Source organism: Mustela erminea, chromosome 1, assembly GCF_009829155.1.
Source record: "Mustela erminea isolate mMusErm1 chromosome 1, mMusErm1.Pri, whole genome shotgun sequence".
Classification (NCBI taxonomy): Eukaryota; Metazoa; Chordata; class Mammalia; order Carnivora; family Mustelidae; genus Mustela; species Mustela erminea.
The window spans coordinates 1,496,655-1,522,511 of record NC_045614.1 but is presented as its reverse complement, the minus strand read 5'-3'; the positions used below and the strand labels follow the sequence as shown (position 1 = coordinate 1,522,511).

Below are 25,857 nucleotides of genomic sequence, written 5' to 3'. Positions count from 1 at the left end.
GTTAGAGGCACGTGTGTTAAAATGCATAACTGGGGACAGCCGCGCCCCGTCTCTGCTTCCGCAGACGAGGTGTGCTTATGGCAAGAGAGGAGCCGCCACGCGCCAGAAGGTCATGCCCGACACTGACCCGGGTGGGGGGCAGCCTCTCGTCCGTTCGGTTCTCCCAGGGACCCCGGGGGACGGGGCGGCACGAGCAGCCCCCCCTTACAGAGGAAGAAACCGAGGCTTGGAGAGATGCCTGGGCTCGTCTCTGTGTGTCTGTCTCCCTCTCTGCCGCCGTCTCCTGCCGCCCGTCTCCCCTGCACGCTGTTCTTACAGTTCCAGGGGTTTCTACCACAGTGTGGGTCCCTGCTGTCCAGGTGAGGCAGGTGAGCCGCAGAGATGGGGCACCGCGGGCTCTACGCTGGGGTGGGGGTCTCAGCTCCCGGGCACCAGCTGCACAGCCGCGTCGTTGTGCACCTGGCCTGTGTCTCCTTCTGGGCCCGCACGGATGAGAGCGAAGCCCGAACGGGGGCCTCGGCCTCCCCTGCCCTGTTGTCCTTCCCCAGGATGACCAGGATTCACCTGGCCACCGCCAGAGGGGCACCTGCCTTGGCCAGTCCGTGCTGCCTTTCCCGGGTTCCCCCACCCAGGGCTTCAGCTCGGCCACCGTGTCAAGCTGTCCGTGGACGGCAGTGGTCACGAGAGGAGGACTTTCTCTCTTCAGATCACTGGACACCGGCTGTTCCAAGAGGAGGCCAAGCTCGAGCCCGAGGCCGCCCAGCACATCGTCCAAAGACCCCCCGCTCTGTACTGCTCTCCCTGAACATCCACAGTTCCACACCGAGTGAACCCCACACAACACACACATGCTCATCAAGCGTGGGGCCCGAGGCCAGAAGGGGCTGCGGGGCTCACGGCTCCGGCCACACAAGCCGTCGGCTCGGCACCACTGTCCCGACGTTTGGTTTGGTGGGACAAGAGGGCTGCGTGCCGCAGCGTCTTTGGGGGACTCCCGTGGTCTGGTGATCAGGGCCACATGAGTGGTGGCGAGCCCCGTGTTCCAAGTGAGGAGGAGTTCACGCACACATGCTACCGTACCCACAACCTCCCAACGCAATCACACACGCAATCTGGAGAACACACGTGGTCACACACTAGCGACACAGACGCACAGCCTCCCCGCAACCGCGCATACAACTAGGCACGCCCTCACACACGGGGTCACACGGTGGCAGATGTGCGCTCACACACACCACCGCGGGCCGGGGCCGCAGACGGGCAGCGCAGGCCCGGGGTCCACGAGGCCATGTCCTCACGGCCGTGTCCCACCGCGCTGGTGCACAAGACACCAGTTTATCTGCCAGGTGCCCAGAGGCTCGCCCTCCGGATCCCAGCAAGTGGACGCTAAAGGGGGCTGGAGGGCCTGTGTTGGATGTGAACACACGGTCCCCAAAACTCCAACCACTGCCAGGGGCCACGCCTTCCCCCGTGGGGTCCAGGAGTGTGGAGTTGGCCCCTGAGATGGGCGACCGAGCAGGGCCCTGCCGGGCCATCCTTCGCCGATTCTTGGGCAAAGCCCATCCTGGCTGACTGCAGAGCCCGAGGACAGCTGCCCCCGCGTGCCAGCCTGGCTTTCCTGCCACGCATCGCCCCCCACCCCGCGTCAGGCATTTTCATGGCACCCCCCAGGGTGACCCCCAGTACTCTTGTCAGGCGGGCACCCCGGGGCACGCAGATGCTGAGGGCCACGTAGGGGAAGCAGAGCAGCTCCCCACAGCGGGCCTGGCCACCCTGCCCGGCTCTCGCCCCCGGTTCCTGCCACGCCCCGCACTGCCCAGCGCAGTGGGGAGCGAAGGCGGGAAAGGGTGCTCTGAGGTGGGAGCGCGGGCAGGTGTCCCGGACTGTGGCCTCATCCGCGCACCCCGGCCGGCCGCTCTGCCGGTCCAGCCGGCTGCACAGCGGCTCTGCCTGACCCGGGAGCTCAGCACCCACAGAGGCCGCCCCAGCCCTTTCCGGAGACCCCGACTCACCGCCCGCCCTCCGCCGAAGCTGCCGCCGCCTCTGCTCCAGCGGGCCTTGCAGCGGGGACCAGGGAGTGGGGGCGGGGCCGGGGGCGGCACCGGCAGGGAGGCGGGGTCACGGAGGCCTTGCTCAGGTGTGCAGGGGGAGGGCAGGGCGGTCTGGCAGGTGAGCCTTGGGGCTGGTGAGCTCCCTGGCGGGTGAGCCAGGACAGGGCCCTGCACGACCCTGGGGAGACAGCCTGGGGAAGGGGCTGTGCGTGAATAACTATGATCGTTTAAAAAATAAACTTGCAGAACAGCTTTGGGTTTACAGAGGTGAGAAGACGTTACTCTGCATTGTTTCCTGCCTTTACGTTCCGGCCGTACATTGTCACAACCCGCGAACCAACATCCACACTGTACTCGGACTCCTGGGTCCCCCAACGCACTCACTCTGTGCTCACGGCCCCCCCGCTCGGAGGGTTTCTCAGGCTCCTTGACGCCATGGGCAGTTGGTGAGGGCCAGCAGGGGAACACGGGATGCCCTTCTGCTGGGGCTGGGTGCATCTCTCCTGGTCAGGCTGGGGCAGGGGCTTGGCCTCGGTTTTCACGCACCTTCCACAGCCACGCGGCAGCCCAGCTGTCCGCCTGCCTCCAGCTTCCTCCCGCGGCGCAGGCCCACGAGAACGCAACCTTCGTTAGGACCATCATCGCTGCTCAAGATGCTCTGGGGTTGTCGGACTGCCCTCGCGCCCGTGGGCTTACCATCGTTGCTGGCAACGCCTTCCGGCCCCGAGTGGAGGCTCACTCTTGTGGGAAGCACTGGAAGCTACGGGGAGCCAAGCGTGGTGCTGGAGAGGGAGCAGTCCCTCCGGGTCCCGGCTGCCTGCAGTGCGGTCCCCTTTCCCACACACATGCGGGCAGGCCCTGCAGAAGACAGAGGGCCTCCAGCCCCAGAGAGACGGTGGTGACCAACCAAGGTCCCTGGGCTGCAGCAAGAAGCCAGGACTCCAAAGCCGGTGGGCTCTTCCCACCGCTGCACCCGGCCCTGAGCAGGGACGCTATGGGGAGGGGCTGCCTTCCTCTCTCCGGCAGGGCAGCCACCCACTGCTGGGCTCTTTCTAGGACTCTAGTCTCCTCACCTTCGGGCAACATGGGCCATGCCTTCCCCATGTGGCCAGTGACCCTTGCCCGTCCCACCAGCCACACTCATCTCCCTCCTAGAGGCCCCGCCTGCCTCCTCCAAGGTGCCTTCCCTGATACGTGCCCCCAAGACAGAGGCAGGTGCAGGCCCGTGTCCACCTGGGGCAGAGCGGGTCTGAGCCCCACCCAGGCGCCCCAGTGGAGTCGGGGCCTGGCTCACAGTCGGCGCTCAGGAAAGGCGGGGGCAATGAACAGTTAATGGAAACCATTAACCAGAGCTCAGTGAAGAACTCTGGTGTCCTCACAGCCCTGTCCCATCTCTGTAGTGCCCCGGTCACGCAGAGCTGTGCGCCCCCCGCCACGGAGCAGGAACATGGTCTCCCGGGCACCGACTTGTGCCTCCCCACCCGTGAAAACAAGCGTGTAGGGCCCTCCTTGCCTGGGCACCGCTGAGCTCGCTGCCCGCCGTCAGTGCACGGTGAGCAGGGCCTGGGGGTGGCCTTCCCAGAGGCTCGCTAAGAAAGGGCCGCCGCTTCCTGACTAGTTGAACGCTACCCAGGGGAGGCTGCTTCCTGACCTGGGAAACCACGTGAGACACAACGTGTCCGTGTCCAGCAGTGTTCTGGCCCCGGCCCCACCTGTCCGCCATGGGCCGTGAGGCGTGGGCTACAGCAGCAGAGCCGACTGGTTGTGGCAGTGACCTGGTGGCCTGGGAGACCCCAGCCACTGGCCAGCTTGGTCCCCAGGCCCACAACAGGCACCCCCCTCCACGCATCCTGGATCATCATGGAGAAGCGAGGCGTGACCCGACACAGGGCCGACCAAGCTCCCCCCAGGCCCCCCCACAGCTCTCCAGTGCCGGGAATCAGGGCCCCAGCCCCACACGGCCACCAGCCACGTCACAGCAGAGCTCAACCGTCTGCCTGGGCAAGCGGCGGGCTGTGTGGACAGGTGCCCACACCCCGGGGCAGCCGACCCTGCCGACCCGGGCCACACCTGGGCCCACAGCCGCCCCACACAGCACTCCGCCTGCCGCCGCACCGCAGAGAAGCCGAGAGCCGGGCGGCAACTCTCAAAAGCTATGTTTAATCGTAAGATTCAAACAGAAGCGAGGCAAAGACTGCACACAGAAACTTCCGGAACAAACATCCGCCTTCAAATCCCCTGACATTTGTCAAACACAGAAAACAGAGATTCTGGGTCCTACACAGACGAGTGACACGGCCTAGAGGGACGTGCCGGCTGCGGTGGGGACCGTGCGCGTGGACCCTGCAGCCCGCTCTGGCCTTACCCACTGGGCAGCTCTCAGGGCCAGCAGGGCCAGCCGGTCTCCCTCCCGGGTCACCTGTCCTCTAAAGAGACACGGGGACAGGTGGAAAACGTCTTTTTGTTTTTTTGAATCAACATCCTTTCTCCTCGGAGCAGCAGGGCTGGCAAAGGCTGTGTGTGAGTCTGTCTGGCGCTGGTATTTTTTGGAATGGTTCACGGTTGACCCCACGCCTGCCATCTGCGGCAGAGCAGCGGACGGACAGGGGACAGAGCTGGGACCGCGTGGCTGGGGGTCTGTGCCTTCACGTCACGTCGGTGCAAACAGCTTTCGGGTTGGAGTCTGGAGGCTGTATGGACGGCGCGTGCCACGGCATGGGGCCGCCTCCCGCGGCCAGTGCTGCGGCGGCGTTTCCGTCGTGACGTCCGGAGAGCCCTGTCAGTGAGGTAGAAGACAAAACGCCGGTTCCGGAATATTCACCACACTCCAGAAGCTCCCGGGCGGTCTAAATAGGAAGTGCGCTCGCCTGGCCGGTGGTGTTCCTAGAGGCCGGGCTGGGGGGGGGTGGAGGGCGTGCAGGTGCTGTGCGGAGGCTGGGGGGCCCGAGTCCAGCTAAGCTGCAGGGACGGAGCCGAGCGGACACACGCAGCCCCATGGAGGCGCGCCTGGGGCCCGGCTGCCCCGACGAGGCCCGGCCGAGACTCAGACCCAAGAGGCGACGCCACTCGAGTTCAACACGTCGTGGCCGTTTATTCACAGGCGGAGAAGCTGGAGCGCAGGCGCCCGGGCGGATGGAGGCAGGGCAGGGCCCACCGGGCGCCCCTGCCGACCCCGAGGTGTCCGACCCGGCGCCGGCACGACGGGGCTCTGCGGGCCAGAACCTGAGGAGCGGCAGCGCGGGAAGCACCAGATGTGGGCGGACCGGCAGCCGCGGCCGAGCGCTTCCTGCTCTTGCCGAGGAAACCCCGGGCGGACAGGCAAGAGCGCGGAGCTGGGAGCCACTCCTGTCACGGCGACGGCGACGTGACCTCGTGGGCCGGAGCGGGGGAGGGGCTCGCGGCAGCCACGGGAGCGGGGAGCAGGGCTGAAGAGGATCCGGGGCACAGCTGGGCGCGGCTCGAGGAGGAGGAAGAGCGGGGCATCGGCCAGACCGGAGCACCAATTTGGGGTGGGGGGGCCGGGCAGGTCCAGTCTCGGGGTCTCTCGGCGCGGCAGGTAGCGACGAGGGCCTGAGAGTCTGTGCCACCTCCTAGGCTGAGGCGCCCACCAGGCTTGCGGGCTCGGGGGTGCAGCCCGCGGGGCTTACGGGCTCCTGTGGGTGCGCCCCGGCCCCGGTCTCCTCAGGTGTGGACACCTCTGGGGGCTGCTCTGGGGACACGGGGCACTTGGCCAGTCCTTCGCCTGGAGGCGGCTGCGAGAGGCTGGTGTCGGAGTCCTTCCCGGGCTGCGGGCCGGTGGCGGAAGAGGGCGCCCAAGGAGATGGAGGTAAGTCCTTCTGCAAGAGAAGAGGCCGAGTCAGGCCTGGGTGCGGCTGGAAGAGGCCGGGGCAGCAGGGGTGGGGCGGGAAGGCTGGCTGGGGTCCCTGGAGGGTCTGGCTCCAGGCTCAGGAGCCACCTTCCCTCCAGACCACGTAGGACCAGCAGCACTGGGACCCCAGGACGGCCACCCGACAGAAACCCTGACTTTGACATCTCTGGCTTGTTCCCCACCACCTGAACCTTCCAGAACTAAGCACTCACTGGGCCTGAGACCCCTCGAGGATGGTGGGCAGTGAAGCCAGCGTGCTTTTCCGAGGGTCCAGGGAAGGGCTAAAGGCCCCAGCATCGGGCTACAGCGTCTGGGTAATTAGACGGGGTGCCCGGCAGCCCCCCTCCCTCCGCCATGTCTAGGCCAGGACGAGACAAGTGTTCTGACTTGCAGGACACGTGACACAGTAACTTGGGGCCGCAGACGGCGCTCGGGAGACAGCCCTTCGGAGCTCCCGTCACGGAGGGGCCAGGCCCCGTGATTCACTGACAGGGCGGCAAGAGGAGGTCAGCTCCGTCCCGGGGACACAGGCACACGGAACCTCATGCTCTCACATCCAAGGTGCTCCAGTAAGAGGGGCCTCCCGCCCTGAAACCGGCAGCAGCAAGACAAGCGCCATGGGAGGCCGGGGCAGGGCCAGTGCCCACTCTGGAGAGGAGCCCCGGGCCCCCCAGAGCTCGGCACTGCGTTCCTGATGGTGGAAATGCCTGGAAACCAATGTCCGATCCAATGGCGTGTCACCACCCCTGGGACTGGCCCTTCAGAGCAAGGGCCGTGTCCACAAGCCGCACCCGGAGGGACAGAGCCACACAGACTGACGGCAAAGCAAAGGCCTCTGGGAACGGGAAGCGCTGACCAGGGACACAGGCTGTGGGGCTCGGTCGTCCAACTGGGAGGTTTTACGCAACTGGAAGTCTGGTTGGGGCTTATTGGGCTCTTACTGCTCGCGGACACTCAGAGCAAACTGGTATTCACCGCAAAGCCACTGCCCGTCCAGAACGTGCCCAGCTCCCCGCGCCAGAGTGCCAAGGCGCAGCTTGTCACCAGCGTGCAGGGCACCAGGTAGAGGAGGGCGGGCTGGCCGCGCTGCATCAGGGCCAGGGCCATGAACGTCACCAGGAGCCCAATGCCGTAGGCTGTGGGGAGAGACGGGCGATGCGTTACCCGGCGGGCGGCCCCACAGCCCAGCCCCTGCCTGTCGCGGGCACGTGGAGCAGGACAGACAGACAGATGGACAGACGGGAGCGCACGGGGCGGGCAGGAGACGGGCGGGAGCGACACCGCGGTGGCGGCGAGGCCCAGCTCTGGGCTGAGAGGCCGCCAGACCAAGGCTCGTGACTGCGCCTGAGGGTCCCGTTCCTGGGCCCTCAGTCAGAGGTAAGTCTGGACACGAGCAACGCGGGCACGCGGTCAGAAGCCCCAGGGGCCAGGCGGACCGCGATGGCACAGCCGGAGACAGGCGGGGAGGCGGCACGGGTCGCGGGGCCGGCTCTCCCACCGCACGGGGCACAGCGGCTCCTCGTCCTGACCGCGACCTGGGGGGCTTCAGGAAGGAGTGACGAGGAAACAACCCTTTATGGCCCAGTCTTGGGCCTCTCGTCCTGCCCGTGGCTCTGGCCTGACCCTCGCCTGGCGCCCCGGGGCTCTGTTCATCACTTGCCCCGCATCCTAAAGCAGCGGCCCAACAGCAGCCAACCTCAGGGGAACAGCGGCGTCTGCTGCCCATCGCGGGGCGCAGGTCCAGCGACAAGGAGCCACGAGGTCCCCGACAGCCAGCGGTCTGACAACCACCGCCGAGATGCAAGGCCTGGGGGCAGGTTCAGGGACAGCGAGCAGACGAGCGGCTGCGCCCACAGCTACATGAGCTGGGCCAGGAAGGGGCAGATGGGGACAACCCCGACGTGCGCCCGCAAGGTCAGCCTGGGTCATGCCGGGGCCTCCCCCGCGGGGCTGTGCTCCGTCCCGTGAACGTGGCCTCTGCGCACGAGGAGGGGCCGCAGCGCCTCCCACCTGGCGGGGGGTGGGGACGCACGTGCACTGACGAGTGCTACCGGCGAGGCCTCCGGAGGGAGGACCAGAGGCCGGCAAGCCGGCTGGTCTGGAAAATGTTAGGAGCCACCGGGGCTCCCCAGAAAAGGTCGCCTCCGCGTCAATGGCTTTGGTAACCGAAGAAACAAGCAGGGCACGAGCACAGGAGGGTACAACGAAGGAAACGCGGCCTCGAGAGTCGCGGGGACGTGAGGCCGGGCGCGAGGGCACTTACCCACGGTGCAGGCCACGAAGTAGACCCGGGACGACTGCACCTGGATGTCGAACCTGTGGCAGTACGCCACGAGCAGCCCTGCGGGGACAAGGCGCGTGGGCCGGGCCGCGCCACCCCCGCCATGAGTGCAGCCACAAACCACATCCGTGCCACGTCCACCTGCCACGTGCAGCACGGGAGCCCGAGGGGCCGCCCGCCCCCACCCGCTCCTCACCGTCCACACCCGCCCCCACCCCATGACCCGACACTCCTGAGGATGCCCACCACGGCGTGGCGCGCCCCAGTACCTGGCACCAGGATGTCCCCGAAGCCCAGCAGGGAGAAGGGCCGGTCACACAGGGCCAGTGGCGAGGCGTTCAGTCTGGGCACCTTCAGGACCATGGGGAGCTGGGGGGGCAAGGAGGCGGCCGTCTCCAGGACCCGCCCAAGCCCGCCTCTCTCCTCTGGGCAGCGCCGCGGGCCCGCTACACACCTTCTCGTGGGTGGCCGAGTCCGAGGGCCCAGTGGCCACCTCCACCATGATGCTGTTCCCGCTCTAACAAAGAGGGGCCCGCGTCAGAGGGGGGAGCGTGGGGGGGGGGGCGCGCGGCAGCCGGGCTCGGGCGGGGGCGCCCACCTTGGTCAGGAAGGGCGTGACGAACACGAAGAAGACGTCGTAGACAAACAGCACCAGCAGCAGCAGCGTGCAGGCCTGGGGGCGACGTCCTGATGGGCGCGCGGCGTGGCGGCGGGCGCACGGACCCCCGGGACGCGCGCCCCCCTCCCCCCCCGGACGCGCCTCCCTCCACCGCGAGGCTCAGAAGCGCCCCCGGGACAAAGCCACGAGGGGACCGTCTGAGCAAACCCAGGCCTGTCCCCGGCACCACGAGGTCAGGCAGACAAGGCTTCTGAGGGACGGAAAAGCCGGGAGGCGTGAGGTTCAAGGAGATCGCCGTGTGGTTGGTCACCGAGGGGGTGGGGTGCCGAGCCTTTCTCACAGCGTGCCACGTGCTCCCCCTCGGGGATGACGGCCCGGGGCCCCGTGCAAGGCCGCCGACCACGCTTGCTTGCCCGTATGTGCGCCTCCGCCCGGAGCAAGCTCCCCCCGGCACAGCGGCCACCCCTGGAGGAGCCCCGGCCTGCAGCCCTGCCCGGGGCAGGGTTCCAGGGGTCCTCATGGCTCTGTGGTCACCGCCACGGCTGTCACACCGGGACGCGGGGGCTGCGGCGGGTCCCGGAGTCCTGTCACTGGGGAGGCGGCAGGAGGGCCGAGGCCCGAAGACCACGCTACCCACGGAGGGCCAGGGACGCCCGAGCACAGGCGGGTGAGGGCAGGCCTGGGGCCGCTCGAGGTCCGCAGTGGGCACGGAGGCTCTCAGGACACCGCCGTCCCGCCGCACCCACCCAGAGGCCCCACGTCCTCGGGCTCTCACCTTAAAAGTGGGGAGGCGGATGGTTTTCAACATGTAGAGGCAGAAGGCGACGCCCAGCGCGTCCTGAAGGATCCAGGCCCACCTGGAAGGCAGAGCGGCGTCACCGCTGCGGCAGGGGCTGTGCCAGAGGCGTCACCCGCCCGTCGCTCCTTCTTCAGCTGCTGAGGCGGCGAGTTTCCCAAGCTGTCCGTGCTCAGCCGGCCCGTCACACTGCGACAACTCGGCCGCCGGCCCCGGGGGGACGGGCAGGGCCAGGGGCTGTGCTGGGCTTGGGTGGGGAGCGGCCCTCTGACACCACACACGCCCTGGGATGTGTCCCCCTCTGGGGACAGCGTCCACAGTCACATCAGGGGCGGGCACAGGGATAGTGCAGCAACTTGAATCTCTCTTCAAAAGTACTTTTCCCACAACTTAGAAAAGTCGAACTCGCGCTCAGCCACGTTCCACACCAGCCTCTCCGCCTGGGAAACGGGGGCTCGGGGACTGGGAGGCGGAGGGGACACAGAGGTGCGCGGGTGGCCCCAGCACCGACAGGGAGCTGCCACCGTGGGGCCACGCCGGCCACGTGCCGGCTCGCCCCCACTGCCCCGTCTGTGCCGAGGTCGTCACCGAGCCGGATGGAAGCCTCTCCCGGCTAGGGCGACCAGGGCGGCGGCAAAGAATAAAGAGAAGCTTCGCCGGCGGCCAGTGGGTGCCCAGACGCGGTGGCAACGCGGCCTGTTCTGACTTTCTAGAACGAAGCAAGTCTGGCTTCGATCTAACTGGGAGAGCTCGTGTTCTCTTTGTGTACAAAGGACTCAAAATATTTTCACGTTTTCCTTCTGCCAATTACATCTGTCACGGCTCCAAGTGGCAGCGCCGCCAAGAGCGGTTCACCGCCTCTCGGAGCTCAGAGCAGCGCCAGACGGTGTCGGAGGCAGCGGGGAGGGGGGCCCGCCGGCTCCAGGCCTCCCTACGCCCCCCGGTGGGTGCCCTGCAGAACACGCGCTCGGGGCGCCCAGGGCCAGGAGGGCTGGCGGCATCTCGGACCCAGATCTCCATCGCTGCCGTTCCCGCGGCAGCAGGACAGACGCAGTGACACAGGATGCGGCCGCCACTCTGGCTGCCACACGGCCCACGCTCGTGGCTCGGGGAGGTGAGGCCCAGGGGCGTCTGAGGACAGGTGGCAGACGGGGCGGCACTCACTGGTCCTCGTTCCGGAAGACTCCCCACACCACGCTGACGGCCAGGCAGAGCAGCGCCAGGAGCAGCAGGCTGACCGGAGGACGCTTGTGGAAGTAGGGCAGGCTGTTGTCGGGGACCCTGGGGGCGGGCGGGCCGTCAAGGGCAGCTGGGTCCTCGCCCCCGCCCAGCACCCGGGGGCTCCGCTCACCCCCGCCTCACCCCCTCGGCCACTGCATGTTCCTACGAACATCCCTCTTCACGCCTTACGGCAGCTCCAGGAGGGAGGTCCCCAAGGGTAGAGCAGGACGCAGCAGGGTAGGGGACAGACCTCGGCCCGCGCCCTGCCCCCCCAGGAGCCCACGGCCCCACCGCTGCAGGCCCCTGACCTCTGACCTTGGGACAGCAGGCTGGAAAGGCCTCACCCCACAAGCTGAGCTTTCTGAGCACCTTTCGGCCATGGCCGCCGGGCCCATCAGAACCAGACCGGACCCCCTTCCAGGTCTGGAACAGCAGCGCTGGTGCCCCTACGGTCCAACATGCATCCACGCTGTCCCCACGGGGTCTGAGCTGCAACGCGGTGGCAGGGAGGGGAGGCCGGAGAACTCCCCCCTTCCACTCTGCCCTGCTCTGACGCCAGGAGCCCCAGCCAGCACGGGGGCGGCGCGGGGGGCCTGTCCACGGCCGCGGGGGAGGGAGGGGGTCCTCCGCACGGTCCAAGTAGGGCTTGGAGCTTCAGGGGCCAGGAGGCGGGCCAACGGGGCTAGGCCCAGGCTCCGGGGCGGGGACGCAGGGCCCTGCGGGGGGTGCCCCCGGGCTTACCTGCACCTGCCGAAGGGCAGCCTCTGGACCAGCGGTGACAGACAGCTGTAGAGACCGGTGGACGAGGACAGGCAGAAGATGCCGATGATCACGTAGACTGTGGGCGGGGCCGCCAGTGAGGGGCGGGGCCGCCAGTGAGGGGCGGGGCCGCCAGGGGTGGGGTGGGGTGGGGGCCGGGCACACCCACCCGCAGGAAGGGCCCCGCGGGGTCCCGAATTCACAGGGGGATGGGAGGCACAGCTCCTGCCCCAGGCCCCCTCCTTCGGGCTCCATCCACCCCACAACCAAGCAGCGGGGCTCCTCCCGGTGGGCTGGGGGCCTGGGCCTCGGTCTCGGGCACCAGGGGCGGGGGCGCACCGAGCTGGTCGTAGAAGTGATACAGCAGCACCAGCATGGAGCAGCACATGACCACGAAGACACAGATCATCACAGGGGTCACGTCCACGGCCTCGTCCTCCTGCTTCTCAGGCCCGTCGTCCCGCTTGTGTTTCATGTACCTTCTGGGGGAGGCACAGACGCGTCCAGGGGACGCCCCCCGGCTGGCACAGCACCCAGATGCCGAGGGGCTCCCTCTCCACGCCCACTGTGTGTCCCTGCCGTGCCCTCCACGGGGGCGCCACACCGGCGCCAGGGACCTCGGGAGCCACGCTGTGACAGCCACTTTGATGGCGAGTGACGGGATCCCCTCCTACGGCGCTGGGACCACCCACAGACCCGCCCAGCGCGGCCCCGTCACTGGCGGCCCCGGGCACTCACTTCTTCACGTCCCGGCTCCCAGCCCAGTAGCCCCCGAGGGCCACGGTGCCCACAGCCATGACGAAGATGATGACCATGTTGTAGTCCAGCATGGGCTCATTGGGGGCGTACAGCGCGGCCCTCACCGCTCGGCCGAAGCTCTGCCTCGGAGAACGCACCGGAGCTCAAGGCTGGAGCCGCTGTCCCTGTCCCCTCAGCCACCCCAGGGGGCCTGTCCCGGAGGGCCCCGAGCCCCATGCCTTCACCCGCCACTCCCACCCCAAAAAAATCAGCTTCCCACGAGGTCAGGGGAAGGGACCCGTGCGCGTGTGGGGACACGAGCCCTGAACGGGGACGCGCATGTGCACAGGAGGGGCACGTCGCGTGGGGAGCGTCTAGCAGGCTTGGGGGGACGCGCAGATGCTTCCACAAAGACAGAATGTTCCTGCTCTTGTGCCTGGAAGCTCGCCGGTTCCTGAAGGCACCCCGCAAACTGCGGGAGAACGCGGGCCCCTGGTCAGACGGGGCCAGGCGGGGGCAGGGCAGCCTGGGGACCCGGGCACTCTGACCTCGGGGCGGTTCTCCACTCCTGCCCTCTCCGGGGGAGCTGGTGATGTGTGCGGCGCGAACCACCCACCCAGCAGGCACGCACGCGCCCGGCCAGCGCGGACGGAAGGAGACAGGAGGCCCCACCTTGAAGATGTCCAGCATGTCTTTGTGGCTGAGCAGGGCCACGGGAATGCCGATCTCGTCATACTGCGTCTTGTTGCCTCCTGGGGGGACCTGGGGGCCAAGGCGGGGAATGCGGCAGGGACAGGCCAGCTTACCAAGGCCCACCCGGGACGAGGCGCTGCCCCCGACCGTGGGGTGCGCCGAGCCCGCCCTCTTGGAGGGTGCAGAGGCGGACTGTGTGTGTGACTGTCCCTCCCTGCAGGGGGAGAAGAAGCTCGGGCTTCACTTTCGGGGCCTCAAGGTCAAGTCGCTTAGGGGCCACCCTGCCCTGGGATGCCACCCGCCCTCAGAGGGCGCCCCCACGCTCTGCCCTGAGGCCTTGTAGGACAGCCCTACAGGACCCCAGGGCCGCTCTGGGCCGCGCCCCTCCGAGACGTCCCATCCGGCACGGCCCGGGGCCCTACCAGCGCCTCCTTGCTGACGATGAGCAGCCCGCGCGCCCCGCCGCCCTGCGCCAGCCGCACTTTCTCGTAGAACGTGCAGTTGCCGCGCGCCACCAGCGGGATCTGGTTGCTGAAGCCCCTGGTGGGGACGTCGAGCGGGGAGCAGAGCATGGAGGCCGTCCAGTCCCGCAGCTGCAGGAGAGACTGGGGAGCGGGGCGCGTTTACACCGGCCGCCCCAGGAATGGGGGGGGACGCACACACGTTCACACGGACCTGTGCGTTCACACACACACGCCCACACGCACCCACACGCACAAGCGCACACGCACACACACCCAAGCGCGAGGCACACGGAGGAATGGGTGAGTGCTCAGAGGACACTGCGGCAAACCCTCCGTGCCTGCCCGGCAGGCGGGAGCAGCGGCCTCGGGCTGAGAATCACGCACCCACAGCAGGGCTGCCGGTCCCCCCCTCACTGCTCTAGGGACCCCTCTGCCAGCCGGCCCCCCGCCAGTGCGTGGGGACGTGGCCAGTGCCCCTAGTGGGAGCAGCTGGACATCTTTTGTTTCTGACCAAGGGCACTGAGGCCCAGAAAGGTTATGGGGCCGCTCCGGGGCCACCTGAGACCGCAGCAGCCCCGGGAGTGTGCCCAGACCCCTCGCAGGGGTTTCACAGCGGAGGCCCTTCCTCTGTCCTCCTGCAAGACAGACCCGACCCCAAGTCCGGAGGGGGCGTCCCACAGCACCTCCGGGCCTGCACGGCCCACCAGGAAAGACCCCAGTGGGAAGACCGTCCTGAGGAAGGGCCTCAGTGGGCACTCACCGCTTTGCCAAGGTCATGTGGCAGGTGGGCCCACTGTGGGTTGTAGAGTATGCAGTAGTCTTTGCCTTCGGGGCCCCCTGTCTCGGAGACCACGTGCACCATGCCGTACTCACAGGCCGCCTGGGACAACAAGGCAGGGGTCGGAGCGCTTGGCGGGCGCGGCAGGGTCTGAGCCTAACAAGGACAGCCCCGCGCCCAGGGCTCGGGCTGCTTTCCCCCTCCTACAGGACAGACGGGACACCGCCAGACGCCTGATGCTGGAGAAAACCGGGCAGGGCCGCAAGGGTGGGGACGGGTGTCCCCAGGGAGACGCGGGTGCTGACTGCGGCCCTGTCAGGTCCTCTCCCTTGGCTCCTGCGGAAGGGACGGCACCGCCCCACCGGGCCTCACGCAGGATCCGTGGGACAGGAAGAAGCCAAGCCCGTGCCTCTGTCACGAGGGGGACACAGCGCGGGATCCGTGGGACAGGAAGAAGACAAGCCCGTGCCTCTGTCACGAGGGGGACACAGCGCGGGATCCGTGGGACAGAAGAAGACAAGGCCGTGCCTCTGTCACGAGGGGGACACAGCGCGGGATCCGTGGGACAGGAAGAAGACAAGCCCGTGCCTCTGTCACGAGGGGGACACAGCGGGGGGACACAGACCCATCCCCAGGCCCTGGGCGGCGGCTCGAGGCCGGGAGACAGGGCAAGGCCGGGAGGAGCTTCCAGCAGACCCGGCGGCGGCGGCGGGGCACCCTCACCCGCGGGCTCCCGGAAGAATGACCTGCCGGCCACTGACTGGGAAGGCCAGCCGGCTCCGGGCCCTCGTCCCACACCTTACTTTCCGGGGGGACCTCGCAGCCTCGGTCACAGGACTGGCCCCTGCCAGGCACAGGCCAGCGGAAGCCCGGTCGGGCCTGGCCGCCCCGCTCGGAGGCACGGCAGGAAGCAGGCGGTCTGCAGGCCGGCCGCCCTGGGGCTGGGAGCCGGGGGACTCTGCGGCCCAGGAGAGTCATGCGGACGCCACGGGGCACGGCCGGCTCTCCGCGCAGGCCCGGAGCCAGCAGAGCGGGTCTCCCCACCCTGCCCCAGCTTCCCAGGAGGAGGAGGAGGAGCTGCTAGCGCCACGGTCCTCCTTCCAAGCCCACGGGACAGCTGGCTGCTCGGGGAGCGCCGCGCCAGAGGGTCCTGACGACCCAACAAGCGAGGCGTGGGGCACACCCGGAGTCCTCGGACACCGGACGCCCCTCAAGGACAGCGGCGAGGCGGGGGGCCTGGGCCAGAGGGGCTGCCTCTCTTTTTTTCGGTCGAACACCAGCTTACTCCCCATGAAAACCTGCCATTTCATACAAAGGTGTCCCCACGTGCCGCCCACCCACATCTCCTGCCTGGAACACCGCAGCCCTCCCCGGACTGCGGCGGCTGGCTGGCAGGCCTTTCCCACCTCCTCCCTGGGCTCTGGCCGGGGCACAGAGCCCCCCACAAGCACAGGCTCCATCTCTTGGGAGCACTTCGTCAGCAGAGACTCCCACAGCACTCGGGGCCCGGGTCTCAGCGGCTCTGCCCCAGGCGGGCTCACCCCGAGTGCGAGCAGGTCCCAGGGGCGTGCTGAGGGAGGAGGGGTCTTAGGAGAGAAGCCGGTGCTAGAAGCCGAGGGGGTCAGTCCGGCCACTGCACCTCGGGGGGCCCCACCCGCCTGGCCCAGAAGCCTGCTCTGGGCACCTTGGGCTCGCAGGGCCCACACTTCTGGAGCTTGTGCTCCCTGTAGGCTGCAATCACCCAAGACTGAGATGGGAAACTCCCTCCTTGGACCCCCAAAAATGTGCCAAGGAGCCAAACACCTAGAGCTGCTCGTCTGGACGCGGACACTTGATAGGGTCTGGCCGACACCACCAGCCACACGCCCCGCCGTCGGGGCAGAGTGCGCAGTGGACTGGGCTGCAGTCCCACGGGATCACGGCTCCCGACACCAAGCCTGGGCCATTGACGGGATTCTGCACAGCCAGACCCACGGTGGAAGCCCGGCGAGGCCCCGGCCACTCCAGGGGCTTCTCACCCCGGCCCTGGTTACGCTGAGCTGATGGCAGCGTGGAGACCCCGCAGCTGGCAGGGTCCGCTCCAGGGACCCCGACTACCGGCTCTTCCAGCCGGCACCTCTGACCTGACCCCGCTGCCTGCTGCCTCGTGCACTGCCGGGGGTGTGCGGAGAAGCCGTGCTGGGGGGGCGCTGAGCTCCCCGAACCCAGGCTCGTGAGGGGAGGAGCTGGGGGCTGCCTGAGGCCAACCAGGGGTCTCAGAGCACCTGCAGGCCGCACCCTTCCCTCCTCTGCCCTGGCGACCTCCGCGCACCTCTCGTGGCCCCTCATTCCCTCCTCTGGAGGCAGAACCAGGAGCCTCCCCTCCACTCTGCCCACCAGACCACACCCGCCAAGGGCACCTGTCCGCCCGGCCGTAAGCGCTCTACCTGTCCGCACTCGGCTTCCAGAGGGTCACCCCCGGCTCAGAACCGCGGGCTCAGAACAGAGGACCCCGGCGCCCCTCCTTCTGCACTTCTAAGTGGGGTCGTATTGGAGCACACCTGCCCCATTCCCGCACGCAGGGCCTCTGGCTGCTCTCCGTGACCCCCGCAGAGCTGCGAGGTTGCGCCCGAAACCACGTGGCCCACGAAGCCAGAAACAGTCGCTGTCTGGCCCTTTTCAGGACACGTCTGCTGACCCCCGTTCTGTGGGATCCAGACTGTGGGGAGAAGTGTTGTTTGTGTAAAACGGGGACGCGCAGAAGCCGCTTCTCTTTACAAAGGTCACCTGCACGCACAGAGGCGCACCTCACGGACCTCGCCCCCCACAGCCCGCACGGCCGGCTGCCCGTTAGGAAGTGACCCCGCGTGCACGTCAGATGCCAGCGTGCGGAGTGAGCGGACCCAGACGTTCTCCAGAAGGACCCACCCCAATCCGGAGAGCCGGAGATCGCTGGGACTACCAGACAGACCACCTTCTGACATCACAGTCTCTAAGCGGGCTCGGGAGCCTCTAGGGAAACCACGCTCCGGGAGACCACGAAGGCACCCGCAGGCGTCTGAGAAAAGCTCGAGTCCAGGCCGGAAGCAGTCGTGCTTCTAAGACTCGGTCAGTTCCAGGACAGGGTGGGGCGTAAGAGCCCAGGAAGCGTGGGAAGAGGCGCTGAGGCAGAGGAGGAGCGGGGACAGGTGCGGGGGCGGGGGGTGCGGGTGGTAGAGGGGACAGGCTGAGGAGGGCCGAGGGGACAGGATGGAGAAGGGAGGAAACGGGCGGGGAGAGCCCTGACCTGACTTCAGATCTGCCGAGTAGCAGACCCCACGACCATCCTTATGTGCGCAGCTTGTCGCCACTGGGGGACACATGTCTATTTGGGGACTCCCTCGCCCAGGGACACAAAGTGGTGGCAGATGAATTCGGGGCTGCCCCCAAGCAGCGTCCCAGCCGGTGGAAAGCTGGCCTCATCCTCAGGCACCAGGACCCAAACTTGCACGAAGAACCACACCCACCCCCCACAGTGCCATCGGTCCTGTCCCGGGGCAGACAGACAGACAGACCCGGGCTCTGCCCGGAACAACCAGCACAAGTGCTCATCACACGCTGCGACACCGTCCTCTGCTCGCACACAGGACAAAGTCCAAAACCCTCAGCCTGCCCAGGAGCGCCCCGAGCCTTCGCCACCTGCCGGGCGCCTGCCCTTTACCCTGGGCCTGGGAGCCACTCCTGCTGCCCCTCCCCCACGCCCTTCAGCTGCCGGGGCAACCCCAGCTCCCCTCAAGGGCACCCGAGGGCCTCCTCTGGGGTGTCATCTTTCTCGGGGTGTGAGCACGTTACCAACCAGGGTGGACTCCTCACCTGCTCGAAATGAGTCGTCAGCTCTCACACCTTCACCCCTGTTCCAGCCGCTCAGCCCCGCGGCCCCTCCCTCTGCCTCCGAGACCTGGCAAACTCCTGTTCAACCTTCAGAACACCCCTCCGGGGTCCCCGCTTCCACAAAGCCTCCCCCAGCAAACCGGGTCACTCCCTCCGTGGGGCCCCCATTGCCCTGTGTCCACGTCTCCTCCGGCTCCCATTCAAAATGTCCCTGCCCCCGACGGACTTCGACTGCTGAGGAACGTGAGGGCGTTGGGGCAGGGCCGGGGGCTCAGCCCAGAGCTGGGGAGGGGGCAGCGCAGAGAGCTGCCCGGGGGTGAGGAGAGGGAAGAACAACTCCGCTGAGACCAGAAGCACGACCAGGGCCGTTCCAGGGACACGGGGAAGACCAGAGAGCAGAGTGCCCTCCGCGAACTAGGCAAGGACGGGAGGTTGCCCAGGCAGCCAAAGCACAGAGGCCGGCCGCCTCGGAAGGCGCTCTTTGGGACGCAGGACCTGACACACTTTCAAAGACCTCGCTCCTGCTGGGTGTAGTCTGGGAGGGGACCGGGGATGCGGGAGAGCACCGGCCGCCGTGGAGGGGCAGTGGGCTGGGGTGCACCGGTCAAGGGGAATGGCTGCGTTCCCAGGGCAGTTAGGGACACCGCGCCCTGAGCTGCATGACCCAGGGGAGAGCGGGTGAGGACTTGGGCTCCCGATGAAGTCCATCAGCCCGCGGGCGGCAAGACCCCGCCAGCCCGAGACCCTTAACCTGCCGGGGAAGGAGCACATACAGCACCCCGCGGGCACCACCGGGCGCGTCCTCACTGCACTCTCCTCCTCCCGCCGCAGGTGAGCAGCTGACGCCCAAAGCGGGTACCTCCCTTGCCCAAGGTCACCGGACAGAGTCCGGGGCGGCGACGCGACCCCACTTCCAGGGAGGGTCTCCTGGCCGCTCCGCGACACGGCCAGGCACCGCGCCCCGTGCTTACCGCAACCGCGCGGACCCGCGCGAACACCGCGCGAAAGGGGAAACTGAGGCTCGGAGACTGGCGGCCGCCCGGCCAAGGCCACGCAGCCAGGCAGGGGCGTCCCCGGCGGCGGCTGGACACCTCGAAACGGAGCGGGGCCTGGCGAGGTAGGGGGACTCCCCAACTCCAGACCCAGACGCGCTGAGCGACGCTACAGCGGGGGAGGGCTCCGCGGCGGAGGAGAGACAGCGGCCGGGGACAGGCCCGCAAGGTCACGGCCCGGCGCCCGGACCGCGGGCCGCTCGCGAGGGGGGCGCGCAAACCCGAGGCCGACCCCCAGGCCGGGTCGGGCGGGGCCCGCGCGCGGCCCGGGGCCCAGGGGCCGGGCGTCACAGCCGGCGGGGCCGGCGCGGCCGGCGCAGTCTCACCTGGGCCACGAGGAGGAGGAAGGCCACCGCGAGCCGCGCCAGCGCCGCCGCCGCCGCCGCCATGTCGGCCGGTTCCAGCCGCAGGCGTCGCCAGATGTTTCCCAGCAACGCCCCGGCGCGCCCGGCGCGCTTGCGCCGTCTGTGCTCCGCGCCTGCGCGCGGGGGCAGGGTCAAAGGGCGCGCGGCGGCGCCTGCGCAGAGGGGCGCCGTGCGGCAAGATGGCGGTGAGCGCGCGGCGGGGCCGGCGGGGCCGGCGGGGCGGGACCCGGCCGCGCTCCACGCCTCACGCGCTCTGCTTTCCCCGCAGGACAAAGAGAAGAAGAAGAAAGAGAGCATCTTGGACTTGTCTAAGTACATCGACAAGACGATTCGGGTGAAGTTCCAGGGCGGCCGCGAAGGTGAGACCCCGCCGCCCGCACCGCGTGAGCCGCCTGGGGCGCGCGCCGGCGGAGGGGGGCGGGGAGGATGCGGCCCCGCCTCGAGCGCCGGGCCCGGAGAAGTCGGCGGGACTCCGAAGCCCGCCGGCGTCGGCGCTGCGCCTCGCGGTCCGCACGCGGGGAAGCCGAGGCCCGGGCGGGGGCCGGACAGCCCGAGCCGCGGACGTGCCGCCGGGACGGGCATCCCCGGCCTGCGCGCTGCGCGCCCGCCTCTCGCTGTGTCCCTCCCGGGAGCGGCCCCAGCCGGGCCGTGATGCCCCTGCACCCCGCGCTGCCCGGGCGCCGCGCTCGTCGTTCTCGCTGGCGGGGCCTGCCCGGGGCGCTCGGGCATGTTGAGCGGCAAGCCTGGGTGCCGCTGGGGCCGTGTGACCGCCCAGCCGGGCATCTCCCCGCGGAGACCACCTGCCCCTGCGGTCAGCCTGCAGCGCTGCGGTCCGCCGCCGCGGTCCCGGGGAGAGGACAGCCTCGTGGCTCCCAGGACTGCCTCGTGCGCTACCACGGGGCTGCCAAGGGCGTGCGGCGCAGTGGGCCGCCAGCTCGGGCTGTTGCCGGTGGAGATGGAAACCTGTGAGCTTCGTAGCTCTTGCCGGCTTCCTGCCGCAGCACGCGGTGTGGACCCGAGGGAGCCCCGCCGCGGACGGAAGGGGAGGTCTTCGGCGCAGGAGGCTGCGGGAACCGACGGAGCGGCCCTGCTCGCCCTCCTTCCAGGGCTGGTGGGATCGCCCCGGAAGACCAGCTCCCCGGAGCCCGCCCGGGAGTCCCAGAGTGACTGGGGGAGGCTGTGTTCCTGGGAGAGCCGAGGCTGCAGTGAGGTTAGGGGCGTGGGCTGGGCGCAGGTCGCTCCTTTTGGGGTCTCTCATCTCTTTTTTAACCCCGGGGTAACGCCAGAGTCATTTCCTGCTCTCAGCGCGAGGTTCTTGCTGTGGGAAGCATCCCTGACCACTCGGGGCCACGCCCCTTTGGTGTAAGCGCCGGGTACCACCTGCCCAGGTTCCCGGACACACTGCCCTGCGCATCTTCCCCTGAAACCCAGTGCGGCGAGGGCAGGAAGGCGGCTGGGTGCTGCGCGTGCATGTGGGCAGCGCGGCCTGGGTATCCCCGCAGCCCGGCCTCTGGGGTCGGAGCCCTAGCGCTTCGGCACACCGCCTGGGGGACCTGGGACAGCTCACCTTCCCTGAGGCGCCGCTCCTTTCTCCCCTCCGCCTACCTGACGGGCCTCGGTGAGGATTGCAGGGCTGGAGGCAGGCGTAGCTCGGTTCCTGACACCAGCAAGCACTGGAGCGACGTCCTGTCGCTCCAGCTGCCTCTGACCCCCGGGGGGTGCCCTGAGGCGTGGGTGCCTGGGTGGCGCCGTCGTGGTTCACGGCACGGTGCCTGCAGGTGGGGGCAGCTGGCAGCGGTGAGACCGCTCTCGCTTCCCGGGGTGCTCGCGTGGGCTTTCCACCCTGCGTAGCACATCGCCAGCCCTCGGGCAGCTCAGACAGCACGGACTTCCCGTCCCGCAGCGTCTGTCAGGAAGGAGTCGGGGTGCTGGGGCTCCTGGTCTCACGGGTTGCAGTAAAGGAGTATCGAGGAGCCTGTTCTCTCCGGCCCGGGCTTTCCCCCTGCCCTGCGGGTTGTCGGCGGAATTCAGGTCCCTGTGGCTGTAGGACGGGGTCTCCGTGTCCTGCTCAGCTGTCTGGGGACACGTGGCTCCCCGAGGTGGCCTGCCAGCCCTTGCCACAGGACGCTGTCCCCAGCATGGCAGTTTGTTCCCTCAGGCCCCGCAGGAAAATCCTTCCCGTGCTTCCAGGTCCTTCTTTTACGAAACCCTGTTCCCTTCACAGCGCATCTGATCGGGTCAGGCTGGGCAGAGTCTCTGCAGGAGCTGAAAGTGCCCTGGTTCGGGGACCTCAGTCACTTCTGCAGGCTCGTTGGTCTTCCTAGTCCTATCACACCCTTACGGGAATGACATCGCATCGCATTCGTGGGTGCCCTCCCCCACTTGACGGGAGGGGTGACGCAGGGTCGTCACCGGGGTGGGAGACGTGGGCTCGCGCCCCACTGAGGCAGACCCACAGGAGTGGGCGCAGTGCCCGCTGCTCATAGCCCCGTCGGGCAGGTGTCCTCCTGACCTTCGTTTTGCAGGGTGGGGATTGGGGGCCGGCAGGGAGAGGAAGCCGCAGAGCCAGGGGATCCAACCAGGAAGTCGGAGGCTGGCAGACATGTTCCATAAAGGCCGAGTGTCTCTGTCACAGCGGTCACTCCTGCTCCAGCAGGAAAGCAGCCACGGACCGTTCGTCAGCAAGTGGACGCGGCTGTGAGCCAGCCTGGCTACTTTGGGAAGCACAGTGGCCGGCTTTGGCCCGCGGGCTGTACTTTGCAGACCCGGCCCTACTCCCGTGTGGCTGCGGGTCACACCAGCCCTGCTCATGGCACAGACTCCACAGCTCTGCCCCCATACTGACATGGGGGCACGCCCACTTCTCCCACTGTGCCTGGGAAGGGGAGGCCTGTGCGGCGGGGTGGGGGGGGGGCCTTTCAGACCAGACAGCTGGTCCCTTCGTCTCCTGCGCGTCACACGGCGGCGCCGGTCGTCACTGCGCTCCTTTAGTGCGCGGGGCCGTGGTTGGTGAGGTGGGGACAGTCTTTAACAACCCCGAGCATTTGAAGACAATGACACGCTTGTCACACGTTTCTGTATCCGTAAGGGGAGTCTCCGCATGGCGCAGCCACTCCCGAGCGTCTGCATGCCCCGGGGCTGCTTCGCCCCGGAAGGCCAAGCGGGCGGTTGCTGTGGAGACCGCGGGCCCACACCATGGGCCCGCACTGCTGAAACTGCTCCCGCAGGCCCTTTGCGAAGACGTTTGCTGCCCCGTTCCGTGGGGGGTTGGGCTCGCCCTCCTGGCTCCCGGCCTGGAGCCCGCCCTCGCCCTCACCCCCGAGCCGGTGTCCCGTCTCTCGCGTCCCTGGAGAGGCTTCCCCCCATATCGGCACGTGGGGTAGCCCGACTGCACCGGTCCCAGAACAGCCGCTTCCCTGACGCCTCTCTGTTTCTCTTCTCGGTGGTTCCTACAAGCCAGTGGCATCCTGAAGGGGTTCGACCCGCTGCTCAACCTCGTGCTGGACGGCACCGTGGAGTACATGAGAGGTGGGCACGGCCGTGGGGCGCGGGGGCTCCTTGCCGGGCTCGTCCTGCCCCAGAACCCCCAGCTGCCCCCACACCGCGGACACGGAGCTTGTGAACCACATGGCCGGTGTCCCCCGTCTCCTGCCGCCCCTGGTGGACGCTCCACTGCTGGCAGAGGGTCCTGCTCCCTGTCCCCGCAAGTCTCCAGATCCCACGCGGCAGCATAGGGCGTCGGCCGGCGTCTGCCCATCTCTCGACAGGACGTGCAGCTCAGCCTGCCTAAGGTCCAGGAGGGTGGCGGTCCTGCCCCTCGGGGACGGCCTGTCCTACTCTGGTGACAGAGTCACAGGGCCCCCTCTTTGTTGGGGAAGCACAGTTGTGGCTGCACAGCCGGTGCCCCAGGCCTCTTGCTTAGCCCTCAGTTTCTCCCCTCCCCTATGGAGCCACCCCCATGGGGATCCTGGCCCGGCCTCCGTGGCCAGACGGTGTCTTCCTCTGTGAGAGCTGCACCGTGTGGGCCTGGCAGGAAAACAGGCCAGTGCTGGGGTGCACCCCGGGCCGCGAGGCCCCGGGAGCCTGCTCCTCCGGGGCGGCCTCCCCGTGGTGGGGCCGGTGCCGTCTTGACTCAGCCCCAGAGCAGCCCCCGACGTGGGTTCCTGGAGGGATCAGGCCTAGCACAGAGGTTACTCCTGCACGATCTGGTCAGGGAGAGCTGTGCCCCAGAGACCTGGTCTCCGGCACGTGGGACCGCCTGGCCCTCCCCCAGCATCCTGCAGAGGAGACCACGGTTTTCAGCTGCTGTCACTCCCATGAGGCCTTTCATCCCAGCCCTACCTGCCCGTGAACCTGGGGCGAGCGGTACCCGCACGGGCCTTCCAGGATTTTCCAGGAGCCGGGAGTCCCAGCCTGATTGTTTTCCCAGCGGCTCCTAACGTGGTCCCTGCTGGCTTAGCCGCCAGGGTCCCCACTTAGCGGCCTGCCCCGGAATTCCCCCCTGTGCCGTGTTTGCAGAAAGAGGGCCGGCGTGGACCGCTGTCGCCAGCGCTGTCGCCCTCGTGGTCCAGGCCATCTCAAGACGAGGGCAGCGTGCCTGGGCTTTGGGGGTGGGGGGCGGCGAGACACTTGGCCTGTCGTTCAACCCAGCCTCTTCCCTTGATTTGGCTCCTTCGGGCCACCCCCCCCCCCCGCCCCGTCTGTCCCACAGTTCTCCCCCGTGCCCGTCCCTCGGGTCTAGAAGCCACACGGGGGCCGTCTCACTGCCACTGCCCCTCTCTCTCCACAGACCCCGACGACCAGTACAAGCTCACAGAGGACACCCGCCAGCTGGGCCTGGTGGTGTGCAGGGGCACCTCCGTGGTGCTCATCTGCCCGCAGGACGGCATGGAGGCCATCCCCAATCCCTTCATCCAGCAGCAGGACGCCTAGCGGGCGCCGTCGGCCGCCCGAGGACTCGGAGCTGCCCTCCCCTGCCGCGCGTGCCCCCGCAGGACGGAACTCTCCTTTTTATATAGGTTATGTTTCTGTTTTCGTAATAAAACCGCAGACCCCAAGTGTCCCGGAGCCCCAGAACCTTGCTCTCAGCCTGGGCTTTCTGGCAGGCCCTTCCTCCGGGGGTTGGGTACAGCCCACGGGTGTGCTGGGTGCTGGGTCCAGGCCGTGCGCGCCGGGGGAGGGGCCGTGTGAGGCTGGAGCCCCCGAGCCCCGTGGCAGGTGTGGACCCCCAGGGCCAGCCTGTGGGTTGGGCCACACGCATCCATGGGAAGGCCCCGGTGGCCCATCCCTGCTTTGTGCTTTCAGTGCGCCCCGACGCCGGCCAGCAGGGTCCCCGGAAACCAGGGCCTCCTAGGTCCACATGAGAGCAAAGCAGGGAGATGTTCGTCTCGGCTGGGCCCTGCGGCTTCTGTCTTCCCTTGGGTCCTGCCCCAGCAGCCCCCTGAGGGCCTCTCTAGACCACCACCCTCCCCGGACGGCTCCAGACCGCCCTCGGGAGTGCCCGTCTGTGTCCTGTCCTCCAAGTGGCACGTTCCCCTGAGCCTTCTTTTCTCAACTCCGTGTATGTGTTAGGACTCCCCAGGGCACCGTCCCTGCTCGAGCTTCCTTTGCCCGATTTGTCACCCAGGAGGGCTGGGAGGATCTGTGGCCCCATAACCCCTTCACGGCCAGCGAGGCACGCACCAGAGGCTGGCGGCAGTCGGGACCGGGGGCCGGAGGGGCTCAGAACGGGGGGGTCAGACGGGCTCAGAACGGGGCTGGCTGGACGCACGAGCTACCGTTGCGCGTCGCCACCAAAGAAACCGAAGCCGGCCGGCTTCCAGCTTATCGCGGGGACCTGGGTTCCGTGGCTGTGGGCAGCGTCCGCGGCTGCTGCTGCTGAGAATTCGTGTCCGCCACGGCCGAGCCCCGTGCTCGCTCCTCTTCCTCCCGCCGGCTTCCCTGCGGCCCCGCCTCCACCTGCTCCCTTATCAGCGGCCTCATCCCGGAGCCAGACCCCCAGCAGCTGGGCGGGTGGGGGGGGTGACGGGGACAGATGCCGGGCTCGCGCAGGCGCAGGCTGTGACCTAGAATCGGCGTCCGGCCTGCCCACCCTCAGCGCGGGGGAGCCACTCCCTGGTGCCTGTTTGACAGGGTCGGTGAGGCCATGTGGGGGAGGGGCCGGGCCCCCAGGCACAGGGGCGTCCGCTTACTCACACACCGAGCCGGCCCAGCGGGCCGAGTCCTTGGGGTCACTACTGAGTCGGCCCAGAAGCCTTGACCCCAAGGTGGGGGGAGTGAGCACCAAGGTCTTGGAGGTCAGCGAGACATTAGAGCCCCGGGGG

At 68.4% G+C, this 25,857-nt stretch overlaps 3 protein-coding genes across 7 annotated transcripts; 1 reads left to right on the top strand and 2 right to left on the bottom strand.

The window, feature by feature from the left end:
* Positions 1–4,190: 4,190 nt before the first annotated feature.
* SPPL2B (signal peptide peptidase like 2B) lies at positions 4,191–19,652 on the bottom strand. Of its 5 annotated transcripts, XR_004289187.1 has the most exons (16): positions 19,496–19,647; positions 14,251–14,370; positions 13,449–13,631; positions 13,006–13,095; positions 12,334–12,473; positions 11,935–12,077; positions 11,578–11,674; positions 10,780–10,896; positions 9,595–9,676; positions 8,799–8,873; positions 8,655–8,717; positions 8,470–8,569; positions 8,183–8,260; positions 6,895–7,055; positions 6,132–6,507; positions 5,795–5,887 (listed from the first exon to the last, which is right to left on the bottom strand). XR_004289187.1 is itself a non-coding variant. In XM_032358312.1 (15 exons), the coding sequence occupies exons 1-15, from the start codon at positions 19,556–19,558 to the stop codon at positions 5,642–5,644; spliced, it is 1,758 nt and encodes a 585-aa protein (XP_032214203.1). In that variant the 5' UTR covers positions 19,559–19,646; the 3' UTR covers positions 4,191–5,641. The 5 variants fall into 5 exon arrangements, 3 of the variants coding, with proteins under 3 accessions (XP_032214203.1, XP_032214218.1, XP_032214195.1); XM_032358312.1 differs by lacking the exon at positions 6,132–6,507 and having other exon boundaries at positions 4,191–5,887; positions 19,496–19,646; XR_004289194.1 differs by having other exon boundaries at positions 6,132–7,055; positions 19,496–19,646.
* LOC116599303 lies at positions 14,824–19,584 on the bottom strand. Its single transcript, XM_032359105.1, is given in 4 exon segments — positions 14,824–15,239; positions 15,242–15,265; positions 15,267–15,780; positions 19,505–19,584. Coding segments are annotated over 3 exon segments (738 nt in total). The 5' UTR covers positions 15,729–15,780; positions 19,505–19,584; the 3' UTR covers positions 14,824–14,987.
* Positions 19,653–19,672: 20 nt separating the features above from the next.
* On the top strand, positions 19,673–24,610 carry LSM7 (LSM7 homolog, U6 small nuclear RNA and mRNA degradation associated). The gene is made up of 4 exons (XM_032359084.1): positions 19,673–19,719; positions 19,803–19,893; positions 22,991–23,062; positions 24,324–24,610. The coding sequence occupies exons 1-4, from the start codon at positions 19,714–19,716 to the stop codon at positions 24,464–24,466; spliced, it is 312 nt and encodes a 103-aa protein (XP_032214975.1). The 5' UTR covers positions 19,673–19,713; the 3' UTR covers positions 24,467–24,610.
* The last annotated feature ends 1,247 nt before the right edge of the window (positions 24,611–25,857 follow it).

Coding starts and splice junctions, on each gene's coding strand:
- LSM7 (XM_032359084.1), top strand. Junction 19,894..22,990: donor GTTCCAGGGCGGCCGCGAAG/GTGAGACCCCGC, acceptor GGTTCCTACAAG/CCAGTGGCATCCTGAAGGGG. Junction 23,063..24,323: donor CACCGTGGAGTACATGAGAG/GTGGGCACGGCC, acceptor CTCTCTCCACAG/ACCCCGACGACCAGTACAAG.
- SPPL2B (XM_032358304.1), bottom strand. CDS start 19,558: ATGGCGGCGGCGGCGGCGGCGCTGGCGCGGCTCGCGGTGGCCTTCCTC. Junction 10,897..11,577: donor CTGCCCTTCGGCAGGTGCAG/GTAAGCCCGGGG, acceptor GCCCGCCCCCAG/GGTCCCCGACAACAGCCTGC. Junction 8,718..8,798: donor TCACGCCCTTCCTGACCAAG/GTGGGCGCCCCC, acceptor CCTCTTTGTTAG/AGCGGGAACAGCATCATGGT.